The sequence below is a fragment of the Plectropomus leopardus genome, chromosome 19 (assembly GCF_008729295.1).
Source record: "Plectropomus leopardus isolate mb chromosome 19, YSFRI_Pleo_2.0, whole genome shotgun sequence".
NCBI lineage: Eukaryota > Metazoa > Chordata > Actinopteri > Perciformes > Serranidae > Plectropomus > Plectropomus leopardus.
Window position 1 is genome coordinate 8,922,253 of NC_056481.1, and position 27,585 is coordinate 8,949,837.

The 27,585-nt window shown below is 38.7% G+C and overlaps 1 protein-coding gene and 1 pseudogene across 2 annotated transcripts; both read left to right on the top strand.

Annotated features, from left to right (window-relative positions):
• Window positions 1–936: 936 nt before the first annotated feature.
• Window positions 937–18,607, top strand: LOC121959041 (annotated as a pseudogene).
• A 1,550-nt stretch (window positions 18,608–20,157) lies between these two features.
• Window positions 20,158–27,472, top strand: LOC121959333 (potassium channel subfamily K member 1-like). 2 transcript variants are annotated; one of them, XM_042508597.1, is made up of 4 exons: window positions 20,158–20,219; window positions 20,289–20,665; window positions 22,273–22,677; window positions 24,547–27,472. In XM_042508597.1, the coding sequence occupies exons 2-4, from the start codon at window positions 20,299–20,301 to the stop codon at window positions 24,834–24,836; spliced, it is 1,062 nt and encodes a 353-aa protein (XP_042364531.1). In that variant the 5' UTR covers window positions 20,158–20,219; window positions 20,289–20,298; the 3' UTR covers window positions 24,837–27,472. The 2 variants fall into 2 exon arrangements, with proteins under 2 accessions (XP_042364531.1, XP_042364530.1); XM_042508596.1 differs by having other exon boundaries at window positions 20,185–20,665.
• Window positions 27,473–27,585: the final 113 nt, after the last annotated feature.

Below are 27,585 nucleotides of genomic sequence, written 5' to 3' on the forward strand. Positions count from 1 at the left end.
CGTGTGCGCACGTGCGTGTGTGCACACATCTGCAAGATTCATTATTCCACAAGAGGAGTCTACAGATGGAAAATATGATTCAGGATGATGATGATGCCTCTTTGACACAGCAGGGAGAAGACCAAACAGAGAGAGAGAGGAAAGTGATGGAGGAAAAAGAGAGAGAGAAAGAAAAGAGAGAAGATGGTCCCAACGGGAGAAGATGTTTTTGTATTCCATCAGCTTGCTCATCTTTACCTCACGATTCTCTGCAGACATCAAGAAAATTCAGTCTTCAGAACACACACACACACACACACACACACACACACACACGCACACACGCACAAACACACGTACCCACATCAGTTCTCATTTTTACTAGGGATTAATGGTGATGCCAGTTTTCTCGCTCCTAAAATATTGGAAAAACTCGGGTAGCCAATATTTGTGTGTGTATGTGTGAGTATCAAAGTGTGAGTGCATGTTTTTGTGTGTGTCTCAGTTTGGAGAGTGAGGAGTGTAAATGATGTGTCTGGGAAACCTGCATCGAGATGTCAACACACACGCACACACACAAGTTCCTTCCATCCAGCTGGGTTTCTCACTGGGAGATATGCAGCCCAGTTCATCGCCAGACAGAAGGGTAATATATGGCTCCCGCTTCTGCCTCACACACACACACACACACACACACACACACACACACACATGCACACACACACAAACTCAAACAAATACAAAACCACATTAGAAATTTCTACAGAAGTAACAGAGCTGTCTTCATGTTCTCCACTTAGATTTCACTCCCTCTGACCTCCTCCCTGTTTCTTTTGGACAACAATTTACTAAGTAAACTGCACTGATAATCATCGGTCTGGTGTGAAGGAAACAAGGAGACAAGGGAGTAAGGAAGAAGACGAGGAGACACACATTCCATTGCAGCCCCTGTGGAGCTGCAGCAGGGACGAGCCTACCAGCCGTGATTTCTAATCGTGGATAAAGGCTGAACAGCAACGAGTTTGCAGGTATGTAAGGTTAATTCCCTCTTTATCTTCTTCTATCTCCTCAGCAGCAGTCCTGCTTGTATGGTGCAGCGATGTAGCAGTATAGGTGCTTTATTTCATGGTGCTTGCATATGTGATTTATGTGTGAACAGGAATGAGTCCGCCGAGAGATTTCCCCTGGCTTTTGATATTCCTCTGTGCATCAGCCGTGTGTGCAGGTACCACACACACGTGCATCTGCTCAAAAACACAAATATTCAAATATATGCACAAATTTAGTTTCTTTGCCACTTTTTTAATTCACAAGTATAACATGTAGCACAGACTGGTCACTTGTGACTCCTGTGCAGGTGTGGGTGGTGCAAAGGTCGACAATGTTTCGTCAGAGGTCTGTCGTCATCCGTGTGAGGAGCTGGTGGGCTTGCTAACTGAGATCGAAGGCCTGCGTATTGTGACCAGCAATCTGCTCGAAGACCTGGACAAAGTGGTACGACAGATAAATACATGCATGCACATGTATCACCTGCATGTTGGCATTTAGTTGTTATGTCTAACTCACTGATTCTATATAGGGGTCGGCAGATTATCGGCCTGGCCTGGGACTGGTGTTTGGCAGTTTGCCGATTATCTGTATTGGCATTTTGTTTAATGATTGCTGATAAAATTAAATCATTTAAAAGTGCGAAGAAAGTGTCAGCTTGGAAGGAACTTACTTTGTGAAGCCTCAGAGAGCTATATTTATTTATTTATTTTTTTAATTTAAATTTTCTGTTGACTTTGTAAAAAAAAAAAAAAGTTGCAGGTAACTTGCTGAATATGATGTTGAATGTTTCATGTTTACAGTTTTTTTTTCAATGCCAAAGACATTTAAATAAAGTTTGTGTTGGAGTTTGTTATAGTCCAAATTCTAAGTTTTGACAGAAAGATTTTTATTTTATATTGTAAATGCATATTGATTCCAAATATTGATTATCAGTATTATTAACTACTAAACTTTTGGTAGCGGTAACGGCCCTGAAAAACCAATATGGATTGACCCCCAATTCTTTGTTTAATGTGATATGGCAAAAGGGAAAAAAAGAATTTTAGATGAAACTATATAGACGAAAACATTAAATTGTATAAGTATTGTCTTTTCTCCTTTTTAGATTTTTAAACACATAAAAATGCATAGTAAAAGATATTTAAAGGGGACCAATTATGCTCATTTTCAAGTTAATACTTGTATTGTGGGCTTCTACGAGAACATGTTTACATGCCATAATAGTAAATATCACTCTATTTTACTCATTCTGTCTGTGCTGGGACACCAGTGCTCTGTCTGAGATGCGCTGTTGGAGCACCTGTCTCTTTAAGCCCCCCTTTGTGCTGCTCTGATTGGTCAGCATACCCAGGTCTGGCGTATCTTAGTGTTTTTGCCCCATCATTGCAGCTGTGGGAATGACAGTGAACAGTGAATTGTTACTGTGACATTAGCATGTACTTGCATGCTAACTTACTACCATCAAAAATTACCAATACAAGCTTCTAAATCAAAATTTTCACAGTCATACATGTTCCAACAGGGACATGATCCAAATCTGGGAGAAATTTTCAACATCTGCAACTGAGTTTTGTCTCTTGTTTCCCTGACATTAGCATGTAGCTACATGTAGCAGTGTACTTGCAGCCTGGGAATGACTGTAACAGAGAATAGTGTTGCCACTGGAAAGAATCGCCAATAATAGCTTCTAAACACAACCAGACATGATGCAGCAGGAATCTAATCCAAAATAAGGGGGAAATTTACAACATGATCGGCAATCAAATTTACATGTTTCCCAGATGTAAGCATATAGCTACATGTAGCTTTGTATTTGCATCCGGAGAATGTCTGTAACAGAGAATAGGGGGTCTTACTAGCATGAAAATTTACCAATAACAGTTTCTAAACCAAAATCTTTACAACAAGACATGGTTCCAGCAGGAATATGTCTGAAATGTGTCAGTCAAGAAGGGGAAAGCATCATAAGTCTCCTTTAAATGTAACATCTGTACAACATTTTTACTAATTTGAATAAACAAATGGAGGAATTAATGGAAAACTCCATCTAGATCTACAAGGCTCTGCAATGCACTTTACATTGTACTTGACAGGGCTGAGATTTTGGGGAATCTGTGACAAAACCAACGGGGATTAGCTCTTCTTCCAGTGCAAATGGAACAAGCAGCAACATCCCTTTTTCTGGCAGGAAACACTGTGGTTTGTGGTAAATGTCTTGGTAATTTTGGGGGGAAAAAAATCATGCAAAAGAATACCATCAGTGTTTAAGTTTTGGCAAGTAATCATTGCAGCCACCACTGCAGCCTACTTTAACAGGTCTCTGCGTACCAATACGGGGCAAACCTAAAAGGAAAAAGAAAAATATAATTTTTCAATAATGGTTTTTAATATTTTGAAAGTGCTTAATGCATGTTTTTGTATTCTTAGTCAAAAGAAAATGAAGAGATGCGGATATCTTTGGCTGAGCTGAGCAACAGCAGCATCAGCTGGAGTAGCATCAGCTGGAGCAGTAGCAACTGGAGAAGCAACTGGAGCAGCAACGACAGCAACAATGGCAGCAGCGACTGGAGAAGCAACTGGAGAAGCAACTGGAGAAGCAACGACAGCAACAATGGCAGCAGCGACTGGAGAAGCAACTGGAGCAGCAACGACAGCAACAATGGCAGCAGCAACTGGAGAAGCAACTGGAGCAGCAACGACAGCAACAATGGCAGCAGCAACTGGAGAAGCAACTGGAGCAGCAACGACAGCAACAATGGCAACAGCAACAATGGCAACAGCAACAGCAGCAGCAACTGGAGCAGCAACTGGAGCAGCAACAGCAGCAGCAACTGGCACAGCAGCAACTGGCACAGCAGCAACTGGCACAGCATCAACTGGCACAGCAGCAACTGGAGAGGCAACTGGAGCAGCAGCAGTGGTGGCGGTGGTGGCGGCTGGTGGTGGCGGCGGCAGCGGCGGCGGCAGCAGCCCTGACGGCGGTGGTGATGTCAATGATCTTGACAGACACAGAGACAGAGACAGAGATGGGAAGGCGTGGTGTATGCAAGATGGACGAGTGTACGAGCAGGGGGAAGACTGGGATGTTGACAGCTGTACCGCCTGTGTTTTTGCCAGGTGAGTGTTAAACAAGTGTTATGCAACTATAATCTAAAATATTGGCAGTGAGGTGTTTCCTGGAAGAGTGCTGTGCAAGTCTGGCTTCTGCATCGATAAACGATCATCACCTGCATCATTGTAGTTTGGATGGTAATTCACTTCAGTAATTCTGTTTTATGTGTAGCCCAGAGCGGTCCCAAGTCCTCATTGAGACAAGTCTAAGTCTCTTTTTTATTCTGTTTTATTTATTCATATAACATCTCTTTGAGATGTATTGTATTTGTATTATACAAATACAATACAAAAAAATCAACATCAGTGTTTCTTTCCAGAAATTATGACTCAGGATAATCTACAGACCTTGTGAGCAGCTTCATGTAGGACTATTTTCTTTCTAATGAACTACACCAGCCAACCACATTTACCATGTATAAAAGAAGTGTGCATTTACTGATAGCTCACACCGAACTGGATTCAAATCTTCAAACAAATCTGGATTCATAAATGGCACCACAGGTTAGAGTAAAAATATGTGTTTTTTATGTTGGAGTGAACTGTACCTTTGAAAGACAGATCTGAGAGTGCTATCAATCTTCTCTTAACTCTTGGCAAGAAAGGGAATAAGCACATTTTCCAAAATTCTTTTAAAATTTACTAACCACTTACTGCAAATTTTACTTGTATTCAATCTGGTTTTATTTATTTCCAGTGCTGCCTTTGTTAGTCTCCTATATTTCATGCTTGCTTCTTCCTCCTCTCTGAGTCTGTTTCTCTTTATAAGACATTATTAGTTTTGTCAAGGATGGATTGAGGGAGTAGCCAAACTTATTATGAGTCATGACAGCATACCATTCCTCAGCAAGAACTCATATTTATCTAAACATCTGGCTTAAACTAACATGCTTTGACTATTAATATTATTTTTAAATGCTGAATCTGTGTGTGTGTGTCTTTCTTACTTTGTGTAGGATGGAAAAGTGGTGTGTCACCAGGAGTCTTGTCCTCCTGTATCATGCCTCTATCCGACCTTTATCGATGAGAAGTGCTGTCCTGTCTGTCTCAGTGAGTTTGGTTTGTCTGCATCTATGATTTAGGATTTTAAAAGTGTGTTAAGATCACTAATAGTGTGTGAGTTTGTATATAAAGATGATGAAAAATGGCTGGTCTCCGTGGTCTGAGTGGACCCACTGCTCGGTCACCTGTGGACGTGGAGGGCAGCAGAGGGGACGATCCTGCAATGGCATCATGCCGTCCTGTGCCGGTCCGTCAGTTTCAAACCCGCAGCTGCATGCTGATGAAGTGTGACCGCAAGGGTAGGACATCACTCTGCACATCTGATCTGTTACATCTCCTCATTTAATCTATTTTTTGTGATTGATCGCTCGGGTCCAAGGGAACAAATTGAATATTTCCCCAAAGAGCAAAAAGCATGGAACTCCAGATGAATGGATTTTAGAGATTGTAATCATAATTGGAAACATGTTTTTTGTAGTTCTGTGAATGTATACACAGCGTGGAGCGTTGGTGGTGGTCCATGCTGAAGACTTTTCCAGGCTACTGTAAAAAAAAAAAACCCAAACTTGTACGTTTACAATCTTGATGTGCTTGTTTCATGCTTATTTCTAGGGCGTGTTGACGGAATGGGGACTCTGGTCTCCTTGGTCTGCATGCACAACCACATGTGGAGATGGCAACATCACACGGGTGCGTCTGTGCAACAACCCTCCGGCACAGAAGGGGGGCAGAGGGTGCGCAGGCAGCGCCAGGGAGACACAGTCTTGCAACAATACACTCTGCCCCAGTGAGTACATGAATGCACAAAACAGACTGCGCTGTGGTATTTAAACTGGCTTACAGGTAAATAATGTGTATGTGTGTAGTTGCTGGAGGCTGGACGAGCTGGAGTGAATGGTCTCTGTGCTCGGAGTCCTGCGGTGGAGGTCTTATAAGTCGTCAGCGGGAGTGTTTGAGCCCGGCCCCTCAGCACGGTGGGAAGCCTTGTGCTGGAGACGCTGTGGACTATGAAGCATGTAATAAACAGCCGTGTCCTATAGGTAAACCTGTCCACAAACCTCAGGCTATCAGTGCATCCTAACTGTGGAAACAGATATTATCTCATAAGTAGCCAAGCCTTTTTTCTTTTTTTATTGGGTGCAACATATTTTCAAACAATAGAGGATTAAAAAATGATACCCTTCAGCGTTTATGCTGCATTTATTTAATTATTGAGGCTTAAGATGGAATTAACAAAAATGCATATATAAATATCCTGAAAGGAATACTTTACCCCAAAGTGATCATTCGTCTATCAGTTACTCACCCTGTTTTACCTTGAATTTGTGAAGAAGGCACATTTTCCGCACGCCTGAATGATGAACGATGAACAAAGTTTTCAAAAAATAATGAAAAAGTCTTGACTTGAAATGGTCAATGAAAAAACTGAGAGATGAGATTTCAATGAAATGCACACACTTTCCCAGGTTGTGTGAGACTGTTTACGCAGAAGTGTATTAAACATGATATTTTAGTGAAACTTCTTTTTTTTGGGGGGGCTGGGAGGGCTGAGTATACGTCTAGAGAAATGGCATTTGTGAGAGTTTGTGAACTGATGTTTTTGCTGTTGTTAAACCATTTGACTCCAACTTATAAAGATTTTTTTTTTAACTATTTTTGGATTATTTAGTATAATTATTATTATATTATTATGGATTATTATAAACTCCATCATCTTCACAAACTAAATTTAACAGGCGGTGAACAATTGAAATAAAATGATCATTTCGGACTAAGTAACCCTTTAAGAATAATTTAGTCGTCCTTAACTTTTGATTTGATCTTGGACTATTTGCTTTGTGACTTTGAAAAAAAAATACTCATTGCCTTTATGTGCACATTTTGTGTGTGTTTGCAGATATATGTTTGCTTTCAAATCCATGTTTTCCTGGAGTGAAGTGCACATCACATCGCGATGGATCATGGGAGTGTGGACGTTGCCCGTTGGGATTAAAAGGCAATGGCTCCCACTGTGAAGATGAGAATGAGGTAATAACCACACATCAGTGCTCTTGGTCATTATACTTTTAACACTGACCTGGCTTGACAACATCTACAACATGTACAATGACACTTTAAGGGACAGTTCACCCCATATCATCAATACATATTCTCCTCTTACCTGTAAAAGTAAGTAAAAATTCATCAATCTAGATTGTTTTCGTGAGAGTGTTTGAGATTTCGGCCGTAGAGATATTTTACTTCTCTCCAATATAATCGAACTAGATGGCACTCAGCTTGTGGTGCTCAAATTGCCAAAATAATACCTTTAAAAAACTCAAAAAATGTCTATTTCCAAAAAGAATGACCCAGTTACTCAAGATAATCCACATACTTTGTCGTGAGCAGTTTCACGTAGGAACTTTTTTTTTTTCTACCAAACTACATCCGCCAACTGTGCCACCATGCAGAAGGAAACGTGCATCCACTGCTAGCTCACCGAACACCGCAGAGCTAGTTAATGTTACAGCTCAGCCCAAGAGGACGGCATTAATGTTTACATCTCACGTTATCACAAGCCTCTCATCCATGAGTAGATGCACGCTTTATTCTGCGCAGCGCTGCAGTTGGTAGATGTAGTTCAGTGAAAAGAAAATAGTTCTTCCATGAAACTGCTCACTACAAGGTCTTTGGATAATCTTGAGTAACCAGGTCATGATTTCTGGAAAGGGACATCGCTATTGAGTTTATCAAGTGTATTTTTTTGGCGCTTTTGAGCGCCACAAGCCGAGAATCATCTAGTTCCACCTACTCGGACAGTGACAGCGTCAAAAGAAACAAGTAGCCTGACCCTGTACACATGACCTGTCAAACCTTTGTATTTACCGTTTGTGTTTGATATGCCGGACATGGTTAATCCCTCTGTCTCTGCAGTGTGAAGTGGAGAGTGTTTGTGTCACAGAGTGTGTAAACACAGACCCTGGATTCTACTGTCTGCCCTGTCCTCCTCGCTATAAAGGCAACCAGCCGTTTGGCCTCGGACTGCAGGAAGCTCAGGAAACCAGGCAGGCAAGTATTTTCATCTTTCAATAAACCATTTCTTTTGTATGAATCACTTTTTGTATTCTCTAATTCTAATAATAATAATATAATATACAACATAAAGACATACATATATGTATGCATACTAACATATACATATATTTGCCGATGCATACACATGTACAAAATAACTCAATTAGAAGAAATAATAAATAATAATATTTAATTTTTTGATAATAAATAAGTACACTGTAAAAAAAAAACAGGAAAAAACTGGCAGCTATGGTTGCCAGAATAATTCTGTAAAAAATACAGTGAAGAGGTAAACACTTTTACAGAACAACCCATAATTTTAAGAATTTAAAGCTATTGTAATTAAAAATATTTTTAAACTGTAAAATTTACACTGTCTATTTGGAAGACAAAAATAAAATCAATGCAATTCCATCCCCAGTCACACTGTGTGTAAAATAAAATTAATTAGATCAGTCTCAAATTTTTTCTAATCTCTTGTAAAATCTATTTGTCAACTACATATTTATCTGTAAAGCATAAAATATGAATTTGTGAAATTTAATATGCTTTCTTTCTGTAAAAAAAAAACCCCAAAACGTACAGTAATCTGTAAATTCTACAAAGAAATTTCATATTCTTACTTTAAACAGTTACTTTCTTACTATTTAACAGTTGTATTTAGTTTAGTGTTTTACAAAATATTACTGTAAATTGAAAACTTTGCAGCACTTCGCTGTTAATTTTCCAAAAGTGAAATAGAACACTAAAATAATGTAAGTGAAAAGCTTTACTCTAAAAGTAAATTTTCAAACGCGATTTAAGTGTGAAGTGTGAACAGTGAGTCAGCTGAAATGTAATTTTGGTTGCAGGTGTGTGAGCCATACAACCCTTGCAAAGACAACACACACACCTGCCACAAGTATGCTGAGTGTATCTACCTGGGCCTGGCGTCTGAGGTGTTGTTCAAGTGTGTGTGCGCTGTCGGCTTTGCGGGTGACGGCTTCCTGTGCGGTGAAGACTCTGATCTGGATGGATGGCCCAACAACAGATTACCCTGCAAGCAGAATGCAACCTATCACTGTCAACGGGTAAAATCATTTAAAAAAATATGTAATGTGATTGGCTGGCAGTGTGATTGGATCTGATTTTGCTAAACTGAGCTGTGGTTGGTGGCAGGATAATTGCCCCATGCTCCCAAATTCCGGACAAGAGGACTTTGACAGGGACGGACGGGGGGAGACGCCTGTGATCCTGATGACGACAATGATGACATTATAGATGAGAGGGTGAGACATGGAGGATGCCGTTACTGAAAACTGAATATTCACAGTCACCTGTGTGTGTATGTGTGGACTGAAGTGTGTGTTTGGTATAGGACAACTGCCCGCTGGTGTACAACCCTCGGCAGTTTGACTCTGACAGAGATGGAGTCGGGGACCACTGTGACAACTGTCCGTTTGATAGCAACCCGCTGCAGACAGACACTGACGACAACGGAGAGGGGGACGCCTGCAGCATTGACATTGATGGAGACGGTAGGAGCACTAAAGCAGGCCTAGAAACATGCAGTTACTCATCAAATTATTGCAGTCATTAGAGAACTCCATAATTATGCAAAACTAGCTCAGCTATTATTTTCACTTTTAGTTTACATGGGGTCCCATGAGCAAAAATTTGCTTCATGTATATATCTGTCATAGAGATAAAACAGATAAAACAGAGAAAATTAAAGAGCAACACCATCGCATTATCAATTTTTTTCCATTTATCCGGGGCCAGTCACGGGGGCAACAGGCAGAGTAGAACATTTCAGACGTCCCTCTCCCCAGCAATGCTTTTCCAGCTCGTCCTGGTGGACCCAGGCGTTCCCAGGCCAGACGAGATATGTAATCCCTCCAGCGTGTTTTTGGGTCTGCCACAGGGCCTCCTACCAGTAGGACGTGCCCGGAACACCTCCAACGGGAGGCTCCCAGGATATATCCTTATCATATATCCGTACCACCTCAACTGACCCCTTCGACGCGAAGGAGCAGCGGCTCTACTCCGAGCTCCTCCGGGATGTCCGTGCTCCTCACTCTATCTCTAAGGCTGAGCCCAGCCACATTTCGGCCGCTTGTATCCGCGATCTCATAGTTTCGGTCACTACAGCCTTAGCTAAGTTTAAAAAAATTGATAAAATGTATTGGGAGCAGGCATGTTAATCTGAACCCAACCTTGGTGGCACAGTGGATCAGTGGTTAGTACTGTTGCCTCACAGCAAGAAGGTCCCAGTGTATGTTAAGTTAAATACTTCTGTCAGTGCTCCTGACCAAGGTGCTGGCAGAAGTTCGGGAGTCGGTCCCAGAGCAGCTTTTCCTTAGAGGAAGGGTTAAATGGGTTAAATGCAAAGGACAAAAGTTTGTTGCACAATGTACATGTGAAAATAAAGAATTACTTAAAAAAATAAAATTACACTATGCCTAACTGCAACCTAACCTAGCCCTAAACCCAACCACTGAGGGGATTCAAGGTGCAATCTGGAACCCATCGTCCACAGCCAATAATTCAGCGGTTCAGGTGAAGCCAGCAGATATTTGGACCAAGACTTCCTCTTCGTGTACTGCTCATAGTTTGCAGTTTGCTTAGCAACTTGAGACTGATCTAATCTTAATAAACAGATACGTATCTGCATATGAACTCAGATAACTGAGTAAAAGAGAAAAGCTGAAAATTGTATTTTTGCCAGTGCGTTCCGCCTCTTTTGCTCTCAACAGGGACTGTTCATGTGCAGGCAACCAAAGCTTGCTCAAACGTGATTGGTCAACACTATTCAGGCTACAAACTGAAACCAGAACACTTGTGATACAATCTTGTACCGCTGTCTGCAGATGCTGTATACCTATGCAGATATCTGTTTGTAGGGGAACAAACTTCAATATGTTTCACTCACGCAAAATATTTCTCACAGGCTGAAAAATTTAAAAAAGTCTGGTGTAATGAGCACTACAGCCTGGGACCAGGATCATTCAAATGAATTTAGTGTTAAATATGGATCGAATTACATTTACCCAAACATGATTTATATTGGATGTGTTGTTTTGATGTGTAATAAAAAAGAAAAAGCCACTAGACATGCAATGCATCTGTTGTGTGTGTGTCTCTTTCTCTTAGAGATTCTGAATGACCATGACAACTGTCCCTCTGTCTACAACACGGACCAGAGAGACACGGACCTGGATGGTGTTGGAGACCAGTGTGACAACTGTCCCCTTCTACACAACCCAATGCAGGTTCTTGAAAAACACAAAAAGCTTAAAAGCACACGTGTCTGGCTGCGTTTCCTCACAGAACATCTGGTATGGGGGTGCACATTTTTAAAAATGGATCCAACAAAGCCGTTCTAGCAATTTATTTGTGGCAATCAATCAGGTGGTTGGATGATTTTTTTCAATACATGAAAAGGAATTTTTGGAAGCATATGCAGGACGTGGGAGTGCTGGTGGAGGTAAAACTAAGCATAGAGTCTTCTGATTTAAGACTGTTTAACCCTTTGAAACCTGGATTGAACTTTTTTACACCTTTCACAAATGCTTAAACCTTTAACTTCTGAGAAAATTGCTTTGATTTGGGACGTCTTGTACAAAGGCTATGTCCTTGCCGCAGTGGCTTTTTTAAACAACAATCTTTAAAAAATGGCAACTTGGCAAGAAATTTCTGGCAAAGAAATTAAAATGGGCGGGGTAAAAATATCTATAAAACTATATTTTAAATTATATATTTTAAATTATGTTACAGAATTATTATTATTACTTTTTTTCTTTTTTGTTGTCTCACTTTCCCTTTTCTTTTTTGTGCTAATTTTCATGTAATTTTCCTGTATTTTTTTTTTTTTTGGTTCATTTTTTTCTCAAGCTCATTATTGCCTTCTTACCATGTTTTCAATAGAAATCAAGTGTTATTTTTTCATTTACTCAGGCTTCAAGGGGTTAAAAATACTGTGTGTGTGTGTGTGTGTGTGTTTGCAGCTTGACTCTGACAGTGACCTGGTGGGGGACATGTGCGACAACAACCAGGACATCGATGAGGACGGCCACCAAAACTCACTGGACAACTGTCCCTACATTGCAAATAGCAACCAGGCTGACCATGACAACGATGGGAAGGGAGACGCCTGTGACCATGACGACGACAACGACGGTATCCCCGATGATCGGGACAACTGCAGACTAGTGCCCAACAGAGACCAGCTGGACTCTGATGGTCAGTGTTGCCACACTTTTTTCTAAATTTCAGGTGGGAGGTAATTCTTCAAACAAAAAAAAGCACCTATAACAACGACCGAAAATGATTCAATAGAACAGATACACTCTAATATCATGATACAGATGTGAACAGATTCTGATTGTCACATGGGGAAGATATTTTGTATGATTTATGATAAATGGATTTTGCAGCCAGGCAGTAAAATCGGTCGAGTATATTTCCAGTGATCCAGGTCATGTTAATGTTGGACATCAACATAAACAGTTTACAGCTCTCCGTCGTGTAATTGAGCATAAATAAAAGATTCTTAAATCTGTTCACCATCACACAGGTCTCTCTCACTACATCTACACATTATCTGTTACAGTTCTTTTTTCCCTTTTTGGCAAAAATGACTCGGGGAAATAGCACTGTTGCATTTTTTCTCCTTATTCCTCCCTCTTGCAGGTGATGGTAGCGGGGATGCATGCTTTGATGACTTTGACAATGACAGTATTCCAGATGCGCTGGATCCATGCCCGCTGAACCAGGATATCGGGTCTACAGACTTCAGGAAGTTTCAGGTTGTTTTGCTGGACCCTAAAGGCACAACACAGTCTGACCCTCTTTGGGTGATCCGCAGCCAAGGCACCGAGCTGCTGCAGACAGCCAACTCTGACCCTGGCATCGCTTTAGGTGAGATTAACTCTAAAAAAAGAACTTTTAACCCATAAAAGTATAATATGTTTACATATTTATGTCTAAATATATTTAACAGGGTATGACAAATTCAGCGCCGTGGACTTCAGTGTAACATTTTATGTAAATACCAACCGAGACGACGACTACGCAGGAATTGTGTTCGCCTACCAGTCCAGTCGACGCTTCTATGTTGTCATGTGGAAACAGGTGCGGTCTGAATGTCGACTTTAACATCGATGATAACTCCCATTTCTGCCAGTGTGATAAAGAAGAAAATTCCTGTAAGTCAAAATAATGAGAAACTTAATTGAAATAAAAACTTAGTATCAAAAAATATGTCAAAGTAATGAGAAACTGTCTCCAAACAATGTTTTGTATCTTTAAAAACTACTTTGTATATAAAATTAAAGGGTTATTTCAGATATTTCAGACAAATAAAAATGAGTAAGTATCTGAAATTGATGAGAAACTCTCAAAAATAATAGTATACAAAATAAGGAGAAATTTTTTATTTTATTATTTTAAAATATATTAAGTCAACATTTTTGAGATACAAAGTCATCATTTTGAGATAACTGAGTCATTTTGAGAAGTCGTTTATTTTTTACTTACTAAGTCATTATATTTTGAAATAGTATTAGTATCAGTATTTCAAGAAAGTTTCTCATTATAGAGACTTACAGGACCTTTTTTTTCATCACACTGGTGGAAATGGCTTCACAGGTAGGAATAGGAATTTAACCGTCCCTTAAAAATGTTTAATGTGGGGTTTGAATCAAAAGTTGTATCCGTCTTCATACATCTTCAGATGTCTCCTTGACCATAACCAACTTTACATTTCTCTGCTGTGTCCAAACAAAATTTATCTAACAGTTCTCAGAGCAAAAAAAAAATGTGCGCACAATAGAAATACCTGACTTTTCAAACTCATCTATTTGTGTGTGGTGAGGTTACGGTTCTGGCATATTTTTCCAAATGAAACCGTCACTCTCTTTAATCCTCCACATTCTTATTTTTTGTAAGTGCAGGTGTCTCAGGCGTACTGGGAGAAAAAGCCGTCCAAAGCTTTTGGCACAGCGGGAGTCTCGATCAAACTGGTCAACTCCAACACAGGACCGGGGGAATATCTACGCAATGCCCTGTGGCACACCGGCAACACCAGACATCAGGTACAAATCAGTGACTTTATTTGTCTTTGTCTCTTTGTATTCTGTTTGTCATAGATCACACTGAATGTCTTATTTGAAGAGATAAGCCTTTACTAGAATAACCTTGAACACTGATATGGTAAAGATCAGACATCCAAGCACAATTTTCTTTTTCCGCCTCGACTTGAGTGTGTGTGTATGTGTGTGTATTTTCAGGTCAGAACATTATGGCACGACCCCAATAACATTGGCTGGAAGGACTACACAGCCTACCGGATGCACCTTATCCACAGACCCAAGACAGGGTTCATCAGGTACAAAGACTCACATCGTATAAAATGTCATTTTTTATCAATGGACGATCCAACAGTGGTTAGATTTATTTATGACCTCGTAGTATCCAGCATCTTGCCTGAATTTATATTTTCATTTTGAGCTGTCAGACCGCAGCTGGAGTATGATCGTGGAAATAACCTAACTCTAAAAGATGTGTGGACAAGTGAAAAGGCTCTAAATTAGCCTTTGCCTTTTAATAGGGGTTGAAAGATTATTGGCCTGGTCATTTTGCCGATTATCTGTATGCATTTTATTTAAATGATTGCCGCTAAAATTGTTTCATTAAAAAGGGCAAAAAAAAGTGTCAGCATGAGAGGAACTTAAAAGGGGTATTTTAAGTTATTAATTTATTATTTAAATTTTCACTTGAGTTTATTAAAAAAATAGTTGCTGTTTTGATTAAATATTTGCTAAAGGCATTTAAACAAAGTTTTGTGTTGGAGTTTGTTATATTCCAAATTCTACATATTGACAGACAGATTTTTATTTTTGATTGTAAATGCACATCGGTTCCAAATATCGGTTATCGGTCTCAATAAACTACTAAAAATCGGTATCTGCCCTAAAAAACCAATATCAGCGGACCCCTACCTTTTAATTCATGATAAGTTGGGATAGGTAGTTTTATTTTGACATCATTGGACAAAAAAATACCATAATAACCTCTCAGTTTGTTGTAAATCAAGTGGTCAAAGAGAAAACGGTGGATGGTGAAAGCCGAATTCAATAGCGGACCGTAGTTCCTCAACAACCGAAAAAAACAGATATATGATTCTAACTGGTGATCACCAAATTCAGTTTTTTTCAATTATAATGGATATTATATATAAATAAAATAATCTGGGCAGAAAATATGGTATACCATTAAATTAAAAGGAAACCAAAACAAAGAAAAACAACAACAGTGATAAAAAAAATAAATTTAAGCAGAGGTGAAAAACAGATGATGGTACAGCAGTCACAATGTACAGAAATCTTGAGGATTACAGCGACTAAAACACTATTTATATACTATATACTATATTCTTATTGCCGAGTGCCCTGACCCCAGTCCCGTCTTTACTTTTATTGATTTTTTGTTTTGTTTCAAGAAGTCCATGAAGCTCTCCCGGATATTTTTATAACTGCCACCTTTCCTTTTGTAAAATATGCCTGTTTTTTCAAAGCAACACATGTTGATAAATCCTTAATATTTTGCTAGTCTATTAGTGCACGGTCACTCTTCTTATCTGTAAAATCACCTTGATATATACCCAAGATGCACAACTTTGGCCCACAAGGGATATTCAGTGTCTAAAGTTTAAAACACTTACCTAGAAACTCTGTAAACTAAATGTGATTTTTATAAAAATGGGATAAAACACGCCAGAACTTTGGTTTGCTTCTTCAAATAAAACATTTGGGGCTCAGTCAGCACCAGATCAATTCATGCAGGTTTTCATGGAGCAGCAATCTGCTGAATAACTTCCCAAATTTGTGAGAATCACATTCAGTGTCACCTTTTTTGAAGAAAATATCACCCACAGATGTGCTTACACTCGAGGATATCATCAATCTCCAAGAGTTACTTTATGATAACAGCGTAATTCACTTTCTTTGTTGTACCCGGTTCCCCTCAGCCTGCCACATCTATTTCTCCTTAGTTGTACGTCACACTAATGGACTTAAAAAAAAAAAAAAAAAGAAATACAATCCAACGAGTTCTCTGAGCTTTTTGGTGTTAATGTGCAGATAGAGAGAACAACATCAGTGCAATAGTGAGGTTTTTTAAGCTGAAGGGAAAAAGATGTGCCAGCCCAGTTTTTGAATGATAAAAATACTCCCAAAGAAGGCTATCTTAGAAGATGCAAGCAACGGCTGTGGTGCATTCTGGGTACTGAATGACGATGGTAGGACCGAGTGCTCGTTGAATGTGAGATTGAAAAGAGGCTCCTGCTCTTTGATTGTGAAGGACAGACATGCATTGATATTTTGGATATTTGCTACGAAGTGCAGTTGTAACTGCTTTAAATATAGCTGCATTTGACGTCACGTCCTCCTTTCTGTTCAGGGATAAACAGTAAAATATGGAACAGGGCGAAAAGAAACATAACGAAATTAAAAAATGTGCTTTACACTGTTGATTTTAACATGAATGTAAAATTAGAACAGATAAAAAAAAAAACAATGTTAGGATCTGGTGTCCACAGTTATAGGTGGTCTGCACGTGTGGTAAAACACGTGATAAAGGCAGTGTATGATGGTGTTAGCTTCGTTGTGTTGCAGGGTGGTGGTGTACGAGGGCAGGGAGATTTTATCTGACTCGGGGGCGGTGTACGACCACACCCTGGCTGGAGGCAGACTGGGACTGTTTGTCTTCTCTCAGGAGCACGTCCTCTTCTCAGACCTCAGATACGAGTGCAGAGGTAAGAAATTATGTCAAAATATCTGTGCGGACTACTGTTCAGCTGCAGAAAAAGTACCCGTAGTTAAAGGAATACTTCACTCCTCAAATGATCATAACTCACCACATGCTGTGTAAATTTGTGAAGAAAACATTTTCCTGAATGCATCCACGATTAACGAAGAATCCCAAAATAGTGAACGTTCTTGATGAACTGAAGTCAGATGTTTAACAACAGCAAAACTAAACATCTGTTTACAAAGTGTATGTGCAGCATAATCCACGTCCCATTTATTCAGTCGTACGCTAAGTACTTCCCAAAACGACAGCCTTACTAAAAGTGAAACTTAAAGTCTCATTGATCCAGTCGTATGATCAGAAACAAAAACAGTAATTTTACCTCGCTGCACATGGGAGTTGCTGGTCTACTGCTGCCTTGATCAGATAGTTTGTGTTATTGTGTGAATTTGTTGTTTAAATGGTTAATTCGGGTCAGACAAAGTCACACAATAACACAGACTAACTGATGGAGGCAGCAGTAGACCAGCAACTCCCATGTTCAGCGAGGTAAAATTACTGTTTTTTTTCTGATCATACGACTGGATCAATGAGACTTGGATTATACTGCAGATAACAGATATTTTGATATAGTTTTGCTGTTGTTAAACATGGACCACTATGACTGCAATTCTTCAAGAATTTTCTGCTTTGGGATTTTTCATTTACTGTTGAGGCGTGCGAGAAAAAAAAGTTTTCTTCAGGAATTCAACGAAACAGTGGGTGAGGAATCACATAAGTTAAAGTATACATACAATAATGATATAATAATGTCTTGAAAAACTGAATTTGTTTAAGTAAAGGTCCTGCATTCAAAATCCTACCTAGTTAAAATGTTGGCCTCTACAGTGGGTTAGATTGTGTTTTTATTTTTTGTAATATTTATTGTTTTTTTTGTAAAATATTGAATAATTTCACTCCTTTGGGCTTCAAACTGTTATTTAAATAATTAAATAATTTAATAAATGTTTAAATAAAAAAAAATCATTGATGGCACTTATAATTTATATCTGAATTAGGACAAGAGGCCTAAAATCTACATTTTTTGTAAGAGGTCAAAGGCAATAAAGGTTGGACCTTCTGGTTTAGTTACTTTAGTTGCTACTGATGACTGTGCCTGTGTCCTCCAGCATTTGCAAATCAGTTCCTCTTATTAAATGTGTCTCTGATATGTAACCTGTTCTTTTCTTTTTGCTTTTTTTCTTCAGATAACTGAATAATTTCGGTGGGATATTCAGGAAACTCTTCAACAACCCACCGAAAAACCACATTAATTTCAGAAAATCTCAATACAGCAAAGAGAGAGTGCGAGATCAGTTAGTGACCATCATCTATCTATCAGCTTTTTATTAAACGGTATTGATTTCAGGCTGTCACAAGCGCTGTATATAACTGTTCAAAAAACTCAGACAGCATCTCTAATGACTGCAACTTCTTGCTGCTTTTTATTTGCTCTTTGCTCATGGTTGTAAATACTTATTTATTGCCACATGCCAGATATGAAAGGGAGAAATGTGAGGATAAATTGATGATTGAGAAAAATAAAGAAGCGTTATGCAAATGTCTGGTGGTAACTTATCAATAAATCCCCTTTTTTCAATTGTTTCCTTGTTTCTTTTCTTACATGTTAGATCGTGGAAGCGTGGTCTACAGCGCCCTTTAGTGGCGAAAATAAAAACTACAAATGGTGATGGAAAAAGGCAGACAAAGGTTAGCTGAGGTCAGTAAAGTCATTCTAAAGTCAAACTTATATAACCCTGTAGACCCTGGATCATCATCAGTTTTGCTCAGTTTTGTCACACTTTAATATAATGTGTTGATAATATCTCTTTTCTTAAGTTTGAATGCATTGTTGCAACCTTTCAAACCTTAGTACATTTGTTTGATTTCTTCTGCAAACATAGGAAAAAAGCGATGAGGAACTATACAAGAAATGTCCAGAAAATTGCAAAGTAAATGAATTAATTAAAGGTAACTAGAAAATTACTTGTAATTATCTGTGAGTAAAGAAAAAAAAGGAAAAAATGTCCTTAAAAATGTTCTTATTATATATTAAAAATTATGTTACAGAAATAAAATACTTTTTGCGCTCGCTTAAGGTCATTTTCTCATCTCCTTTTGTTTTTACTTTTCTTTTCTTTTTTTGTGCTTATATTCAGGTAATTTTCTTGCAAGTTTTTACTAATTTCTTTCCAATTTTGGGGCCATTTTTTGTTAAGTTGCTCATTGCCTTCTTTCCATGTTTTCAAGGTTTCAAAGTATTAAAATTATAAACTATGTAGTTTTAGTGCACGTATCCCCAGGTAGCTACGCCTGTGGACTAGTGCTGGTTAATAGGTGATTTTAAATTGGCTGTAGGTTTTAATGTGAGTGTGAATGGTTGTCTTTCGCTATACGTCAGCCCTGTGATAGTCTGGCGACCTCTCCAGGGTTGACCAACGTCAGCAGGGATAAGCTCCAGCAACTTAAACCTGCCATACACAATGACAGCAATCATTTCTACATCCATACAGGGTTAGTAGTAGGCCTATATCGCTGTTATTCTATTTTATTAATTATCTTAATTTTTAACGTATCTGCCAATATGCAAGTTTGTATGTCAGAATCTGTATCTGAAAGGAAAAACTGTTATCGCAACATCTCTGTAAACAACATGGGCATCATTCTCTGAATGACACAAAGTTGAACTCTTTTTTTTTTTTTTTTTTAAAGAGGGGGGCTTTTGACAAAACATTTTGCACTTGACCCCCATAACCCACCCCCTGCTCCGCCTCTGGTAAAAAAAAAACTAAAATAGAAACTATATATTTCAAGTAAATATGTAGCCAAAATCCCTTAAAATGATTCATCCAGTCATTTTATTGCTTTTTTATAAAAGGTGTTCTTGTCTCGTCAGCTGTATTTGTTCAGCCTCTTAGATCATTTTCACTGTCTGTTTTGTGTGAAAATACTAAAGCTGACCCGGTAATAAATCTGTGTCTCCAAAGAAAGTTGACCTTGCGGCTGGAGGAAAAAAATAAATCCTTTGTGTTGAGTCAAAACACTAAACCTGTAGAACCGGTCGACAGGGAAGTGCAGCAAGACACACACTCACGCACACACACGCACGCACACACACCTGGTGCGGTGAATGAGCGACGTCACTACCCGCTCCAATGAGATGAGGAATGAGGAAGACAGAGTCCATCCACCGGGTAAGGAAACAGGCTTTCTGTCTAATTACCTGAACTGTACTTATTTAACTCACTTTATTGTTAAATCAGGTGTCACCAGATGAGCGTCAGAGTGATGTTGCGCAGCTTTACAAACGCCTGGTGCGCTCGCTTCGTGGAGCGACACCAGTCAGCGCTCAATTTCACGCTGTTGATTGTCGGTTACATCTTTTACCTCATTATCGGTGCCGGGATCTTCTCCGCCATCGAGCTGCCCTACGAGCAGGAGCTCCGCAGGGAGCTGAAAGCGGCCCGGCAGGACTTCCTGAGCAACAACACCTGCGTGTCCGAAGCGCGCCTGGAGGAGCTGCTGATCCGCGCGCTGGAGGCCAATAACTACGGAGTGTCGGTGCTGGGAAACGACACCGACCGAAACTGGGACTTCGTGTCTTCCCTGTTCTTCACCAGCACCGTGCTGACGACGACAGGTGAGGCCCCGAGGGGACACCTGTCCTTGAAACTTGAGCAAATTTACTTGATTAGTATTAATATAATTAGTATAAAAATTGCATGAAAATTACCTGTCAAATGGCAACAAAAAAGAAAACTAAAGAACACCCAAGAAAATTGTATTTAGTAGGATATAAGCTACAGAATTGTAAGATTATAAATATTCCTTTCAGTACATTTTTTTTCCTATTTTTTTTTTGAATATCTCAAACTCTCCTTCAGACAATTTTGAGGCCATTCTCTTGTTCAATTTGCAGGTAATTTCTTACCAAATTCACTTGATTTATTTCAACAGAAAAAAGGAAGAAGGAAATGAGCAACTTAACAAGAAATGGCAAAAAAGCAAGAAATTAGTAAAAACATTAAAGGAAAATTACCTAACTCATAAATATCATTTTCTGTACATTTTTCATAGTTACTTTGTATTTTGTATTTTGCAGGGCATTTCTTACCAAGTTGCCCATTGCCTTTTTCTCCACGTTTTAAAAAGAAATCAAACCAGTTTTCTCAGGTGTCAGAGCTTTAAATGCTTGTTAAAGGTGTCTGAACGCAGCACAATAAAACTGATGTCGATCCAGGTGTTAAGGGGTTAAACAGGAGAGCGTGAGCACTAAGAGGTGTTCAGTTCTGTCATTTGGGAGCACTTTTTTGATAAGGCACGCTTTGTAAAGACTTCTCTGTTGTAGCCAGTGACTTTATGGCCTCCAGACAGGCTGTATGGTGTATAAAAATACAATGCTTTGAATTATGATATATATTTAGTATTTAAAACAATATGCTTTGGGTTTGAAGGTTTAAACACTTTTGAAAGGTGTTTGAATGCAGCACAAGAAAAGTGATGTCGATCCAGGTTTTGAAGGGTTAAAATAGAAATATAACAAGTGTATAACATCATAGTGATCTTTTTTTTTCTTGGTTAGTTGCAGAGAAAAGCCGGAAAAATTAACTATACAAGAGAATGAGAAAGTGCAGCAGGTTTTGATACAGTGGAAAATTAGTGTTAAAAGTGTGTTAAATATTCAGAATCAGTGTGTGTTGATAAGTGTCATTAATTCAATAATTTTGACAACACTATTGTGCATCATCACGAAAAAGCATGCAACGAGAAAAATGTCTTTGACAGCAGGTAAGAATCAAGGACTAAATGTAGATGGTCTGGTAATATTTCAGGAATTTTGAAATTAAAAGTTTATATTGACTAACATCTTATCAGGTTTTAGCTGCACCAGTTATTATTCAGTCAGCAGAAGCAGATTTGGAGATGTCGATGGGAATATATTGTATGTTTTGATGAGAATCGACGCCCATGAAGCTCCAGTTTAATCTTCAGTTCTGCTAAAATGAGCAAATTAAAGCCCAAAGAACATTGACCTTTATCTATAGATTTAAGATTTGCTGCATCTTGAATAAAAATCGTCTTTCACAAGAAGATATGTTGCTGTGAATGAGCTTCTGTTTTCTTCCCCTTTAATAATTCTTATGTGCACTGAGCTTCACAGATGCTCCTGAAGAGGAATCTCACCTCTAATTATCATCACACACCTGTAATTAAGGCGATGCTGCATGTTTGGTTGTGTTTTTTCAGGTTACGGACACTCAGTTCCTCTCTCAGATGAAGGAAAGGCCTTCTGTATCTTCTACTCCCTCTTCGGCATCCCCGTCACCCTCTTCTTCCTCACTGTTCTGGTGCAGAGGATTATGGTCGTGCTGACTCGACGTCCAGTGTCCTATTTCCACCGGCGATGGGCCATGTCAAAATCGAAGCTGGCCGCCATACATGCCACCTGCCTCACCATCGTCATGGCCCTGCTTTTCCTCATCATCCCTGCGTGGATCTTCGTCAGCCTTGAGAAGGACTGGGACTTTCTGGAGTCCCTGTATTTTTGTTTCATCTCTCTGACGACCATCGGCCTCGGGGATTATGTCCCCGGAAAGACCCACAGTAAAGAGGAAAACCCACACCCGCAGCTCTACAGACTGGCCATTACAGGTGAGTGGGGGGCTGAATATACTGCCGTTAGTGTGAGGTGGAAAACTTTTATCTCCAAAAAAGAGAAAACCATTAATTCATCAATTTAGAGAATTTCTACCCAGAACCATTTGCTTCTGAATAACTTGTTTTTTAGGGGGGGTGATGTTACTCATGCATTGACTAACATCACAAGTAAATGTTCCAACTTAAAAATTGCCGGCAGTCGGCCCAGTGAGTTTTAATTATTTTTTCTCAGTCTCCAGCTGCTGCTCGAGGCTGCGAAACATCCTCTCATTTATAGGTATAGTTTACTAATGTATGGAAAAGTTTGCACCGTATGAACAGTGATAGAAACAGCCACAGCTCAGTACAGAGCACAGAGTGCTGATCTCTACTGACCAACAGAGGGATGACCAAAAATGTCCAAAAAGTACTAAAGGTACCGTCCACAACTTTTCACAATGGAAACGAACTGAACTGAACCATACCCACCTGCTGGTGGAAGTGCACTATGGATTTTCTTAAAACCCCCTTTTAATTGAAAGAACCCTGTTTGGAAAAAAAGAGTTTTTCAGTGATTGTTGAAAGCATGGGCATTAAAAAATAATCACCCTCAAATATTCAGATCCATACCAATTTTTTTATATGGTATTTTGGAGTGAGGAAGTATCTGGAGTCTCCTTAATCAATTCATTTTACTTGTGCTCTGCCACAGTAGATATCTTTACCATCATTTAGAGCCATACAAAGTTATTTTAATGGTCACTTGAGGCCGGCTTCATACCAGAGTCAATCCCCAGAGATGCACATGTTAATATTCCCAACTTTAGAAAGCAGCATAAATAAACATGTTTAGGTGTGTTACAAAAAATAAATTCGGTTTGTATAACTAATTTCTACAATCTTTTTTTTTCTTATAATAGTTAAAATGCAGAATTAAGGGTGTTGTCTGTGGATGGGGTCTTTAGGTCAGATCCACCCTTTCGCTCCTTCACAGCTCGACCCTCTTCTCCAAATTTAGTCACTTCTGACTCCAAAAATGCAATGAGGCAGCACCCAAAATACCAAATTCAAGGATTCACGATGGGAGTCAGTGGACAATGGCGCTAAGAGAAAAGTCAGGGGATCACCAAAATTACCAGGTCAAGGTCCTGGTATGTGCAGCTTGTTAGCAATAAGTCAATCTTTTAACCCACTGAAACCTCAAGCGTTTTATCAATCATTTTTCTTATGCTGCTTTAGATGCCTTTTACAAGAATTTAACCCTTTAAAACCTGAACCGATTGGTTTGGTTACTTTCAAAAACATGGGAATAAAGGTAATGAGCAACTTTGCAAGGAATGTTCCACAAATGGCAAGAAATTGGTAGATTTAAAAAATGACTTTAAAAAAGATAAGGAAAAATGTCTCGGGACAAAAGACAAAAAAAGCCAGGGAAAAGCCATAATTGTAATTATCATAACTGCAGTATATGCATTTCCTTGCTATTATCTTTTGCACTTAAAAATTATAAATAAATAAATAGATTAAAGTTAATTTTCAGCCAATTTTCTTACTCATTTCTTTTTAATTTTTGGTTCATATCTTCCTTCTGTGTTTTTGAAAGATATCAAGCCAATTTGCTCCAGTTGTAAAGGATTAATAGATATTAACACATAAAAACCTCAAAAATCCACAAAAATAAAGTCTATTCTCATTACGTTAATATCAGGATCATTATGTTTTCCACCACTTACCTCATTAGCTTTTCTGATTGACGAAATTAAACAAAGCAACGACTGTTAGCTAGCACGCCCATCATTCATTCTCCAAACCTTGATTTGATCGTATTAGTCACACCTCGCTGGTCTTTGTTTTATCATGGCGTGTGTGTGTTTGCTCTCCCAGTCTACCTGCTGCTGGGTTTGGTGTTTGTCCTGGTGGTGTTGGAGACGTGCTGCGAGCTTCCCCAGATGAAACGCTTCAGAAAGAAGTTCTACAGAGATAAAGTTCGGGAGCTGGACTCCGAGACCTCCAATATAATTGACCGGGATGACCTGAGCGACCAGATGAGCGACCCCTCGGATCACCTGCCGGTCATCACGTCAGTGTCAGAGCAAGCAGCGTCTCTACGGCAAGACAGCAAGTCACCGCCTCACACCCCGGCGTCAGGATCTGCTGTGAAGAAACTGAGATGACAGATTGTCCTGAAAACATTTTATTTGCATTCTCGGCTGCTCAGGACATCCTTTGACCTCTGTCTAAAAGCCTGAGCACGCTTGTGTGTATATCTACAGTTACTTAATGGCTTAAAAAGGTCTCTGCCTTTGCCAACACCAACAGACATTGGTGGCGTAAAAGCAGGAACCACCCACAGACTATCAGGATGGCATTGTTTTCTTGTTCTCCCCTGCAGCTCCATTCCCTGCAGATAAGAGCTAGATCTGTGACATAGAGGAAGGGCCGGGCCCCTGAATGCAGGGAAACCCCACGAGGTTGCGCTTCCTGCCAAAGTCTTGATGCCGTAATTCCACAGCGGCACAGTTTGCTTGAGAGGATTTCACACCCACTCTTCGCACTTGGTATAATCTACGGTGGTATTTGCATAGGAAATTTGCCTTCCTGGAAGTGTTATAGCAGCAGGAAAAATTGATGCGCCATCAGAGGACCTACTTTACACTGTGTGAAACAATGCCAAGAAGAAGATTTGAATTGGGTGGTCAAGATAATAGAAATCTGTCGATATATTGCAGTACAGTTCAGCAGCACCACAAACTGCAACCTCTGTAACAGTTGACACACTCATCTAAAACTGTTTAAACAAAAATTTAACACTATTACCCCCATAAAAGGTTGATTTCGACTGCATTAAACTAAAGCTAGATATATTTAAATAAATGTATTCCAATTCATGCTGCAATGCGCATCTCTCACCACTAGAGGGGAGCACTTTCATTTTATATCTGAAAGATTCATTTGAATGAGGTTTGTTGTCACTGTCATGCTGCTCAGGGGAGTGTTTCTTAAAAATATAATTACTTGTAAGAATATGTCATTGTTACAGCCGAATATAAGGGAGCATGTTTTTATTGTTCATGTTACTCACTAGCCAACAAAACAGCTTAAGGCTGCAAAGCATTTTATGCACTGACATTTTTTTTCAGACTAGTGGAAAGAAAGCACCCAACATTCAGGTGTTTATTGCTGTTCAGATTTTGGTGGAAATGTGTGCAAAAGTTGCATATTTAATTAGATAACACATTTAAATTTGGTTATTTGCATATTTAAACGTAACATTTCAGAAAACACAATGCAAAAAATAACTGTCTTAAAAGCCTTTAAGTAGCCCAAACAACTGAGAAAGTTTCATGGTGATATCTATTTGTTCAAATGTTATTTAAATAGTTTATTTGATAGGGATGATGCAAATTAACATAGTGCAGCTTCCACTTGTTACAAACAGGCTGTAGTAACTAATGTTTCACATACAGAGATTATAGCTGTTGCTAGTTTCCAACTCTTGTCCCTAGTTAAGCTTTTAGTAAAGAAAAAGAAGAAAAAATATCAGTGTTATTGTATGCAATAGCATGCATACAATAACGTTACGGCAAAAAGAAGACAAAAAAGTTACATCAAGATTACACAAAACAACAACATACAGTTGCAATAAAAAATAACTAGATAAAAAATACATAAATATCAATGTTACGTACAGTTACAACACTCAACTAAAAGACATTATAAAATAGTTTAAAATGCTCACATCTCTGATTTTGCTTCAGCCAACATTGAACACTTTTGTTAAAAATCTATCTTTTGTTAATTTTATTTTGGTTGGTAGAGTGTTTCACATTTTAGAGCATTTTATGGGATAAATTCATATATCATTCATAGCCTGATTTATATAATATTTTATTCCTAAAATTATGGAAAACATGTTTGGGTTTTTTTCACAGCTATTGACAGTATTTGCTGCTTTATGGAGTGATAAAAAAACTAAAAACCTTTGTAAAAACCTTTGACTCTAATTCAGTGGTGGCCAAACTATGGCCTGCAGGCCCACTGTGTCCCACTTCCCATTTTAAAATGGTCCACATTGAATAAAAATAAATATATAAATAGTTTCCCTGTCAATTTGATGAACTACCACCATCAAGCCCTGCCGCTGCACTTCAGAATTTGAACAACAGATGTCAATACTGTCCCTACAATGACTGATTATTAGTCCATAAAATTATTTCTTCATTACGCATGGCAGTGGACCTGAACAAAGGGAAGATCACCTGTTATGTCAAATATTTAACTGTTTGGTACTGTTGTGTCATCATTTTAATGGAAAATTCTGGCCTAGAAACCCAGATTTTCATGTTGTGTCACTGGTTGAAAACTATGCATTTGCTATCTTTTGATATTTTTCTGGTCCTCAGCCAAAAATGTTTTGCCACTTCTACTATCATGTGTCGGCAAAATGAAACAAAACTACTTTTTCCAGATTTTTGTTTTGGAGGTGAATGTAGGTCAGTGGATATTTCATGAGATAATGTGTCATTTGCATAATTAAACATAAAATATCAGAAAACTTGTAATACAAAAAAATTATTTTCTTAATGTAAGCAATAAACTTGGCAAGTTTCATGGTGATATCTATTAGATGAAAAAAAGTGTCTTATTTTCGCTCTAAAAATGTATGCAATTTTACATTAGGCTACGTATCTAAAGGCCAGTTTCTCAAAAAAAAATTCTCATACACTTAGTGAAAATACTCCACTTCCATAGCACTTACACCAAACTTTCCATTTTTATTTCTTTTTTTTCATGTTATGAAGGATTTTACATGGGCTTTTGCTTATATATCATTCATTTATATGAGTTATATATAAGTGTATTATATTATTATGTTTTTTTCTGAAAACATGGCAAAAATTGATTTAATTTTATGGCTTTTTT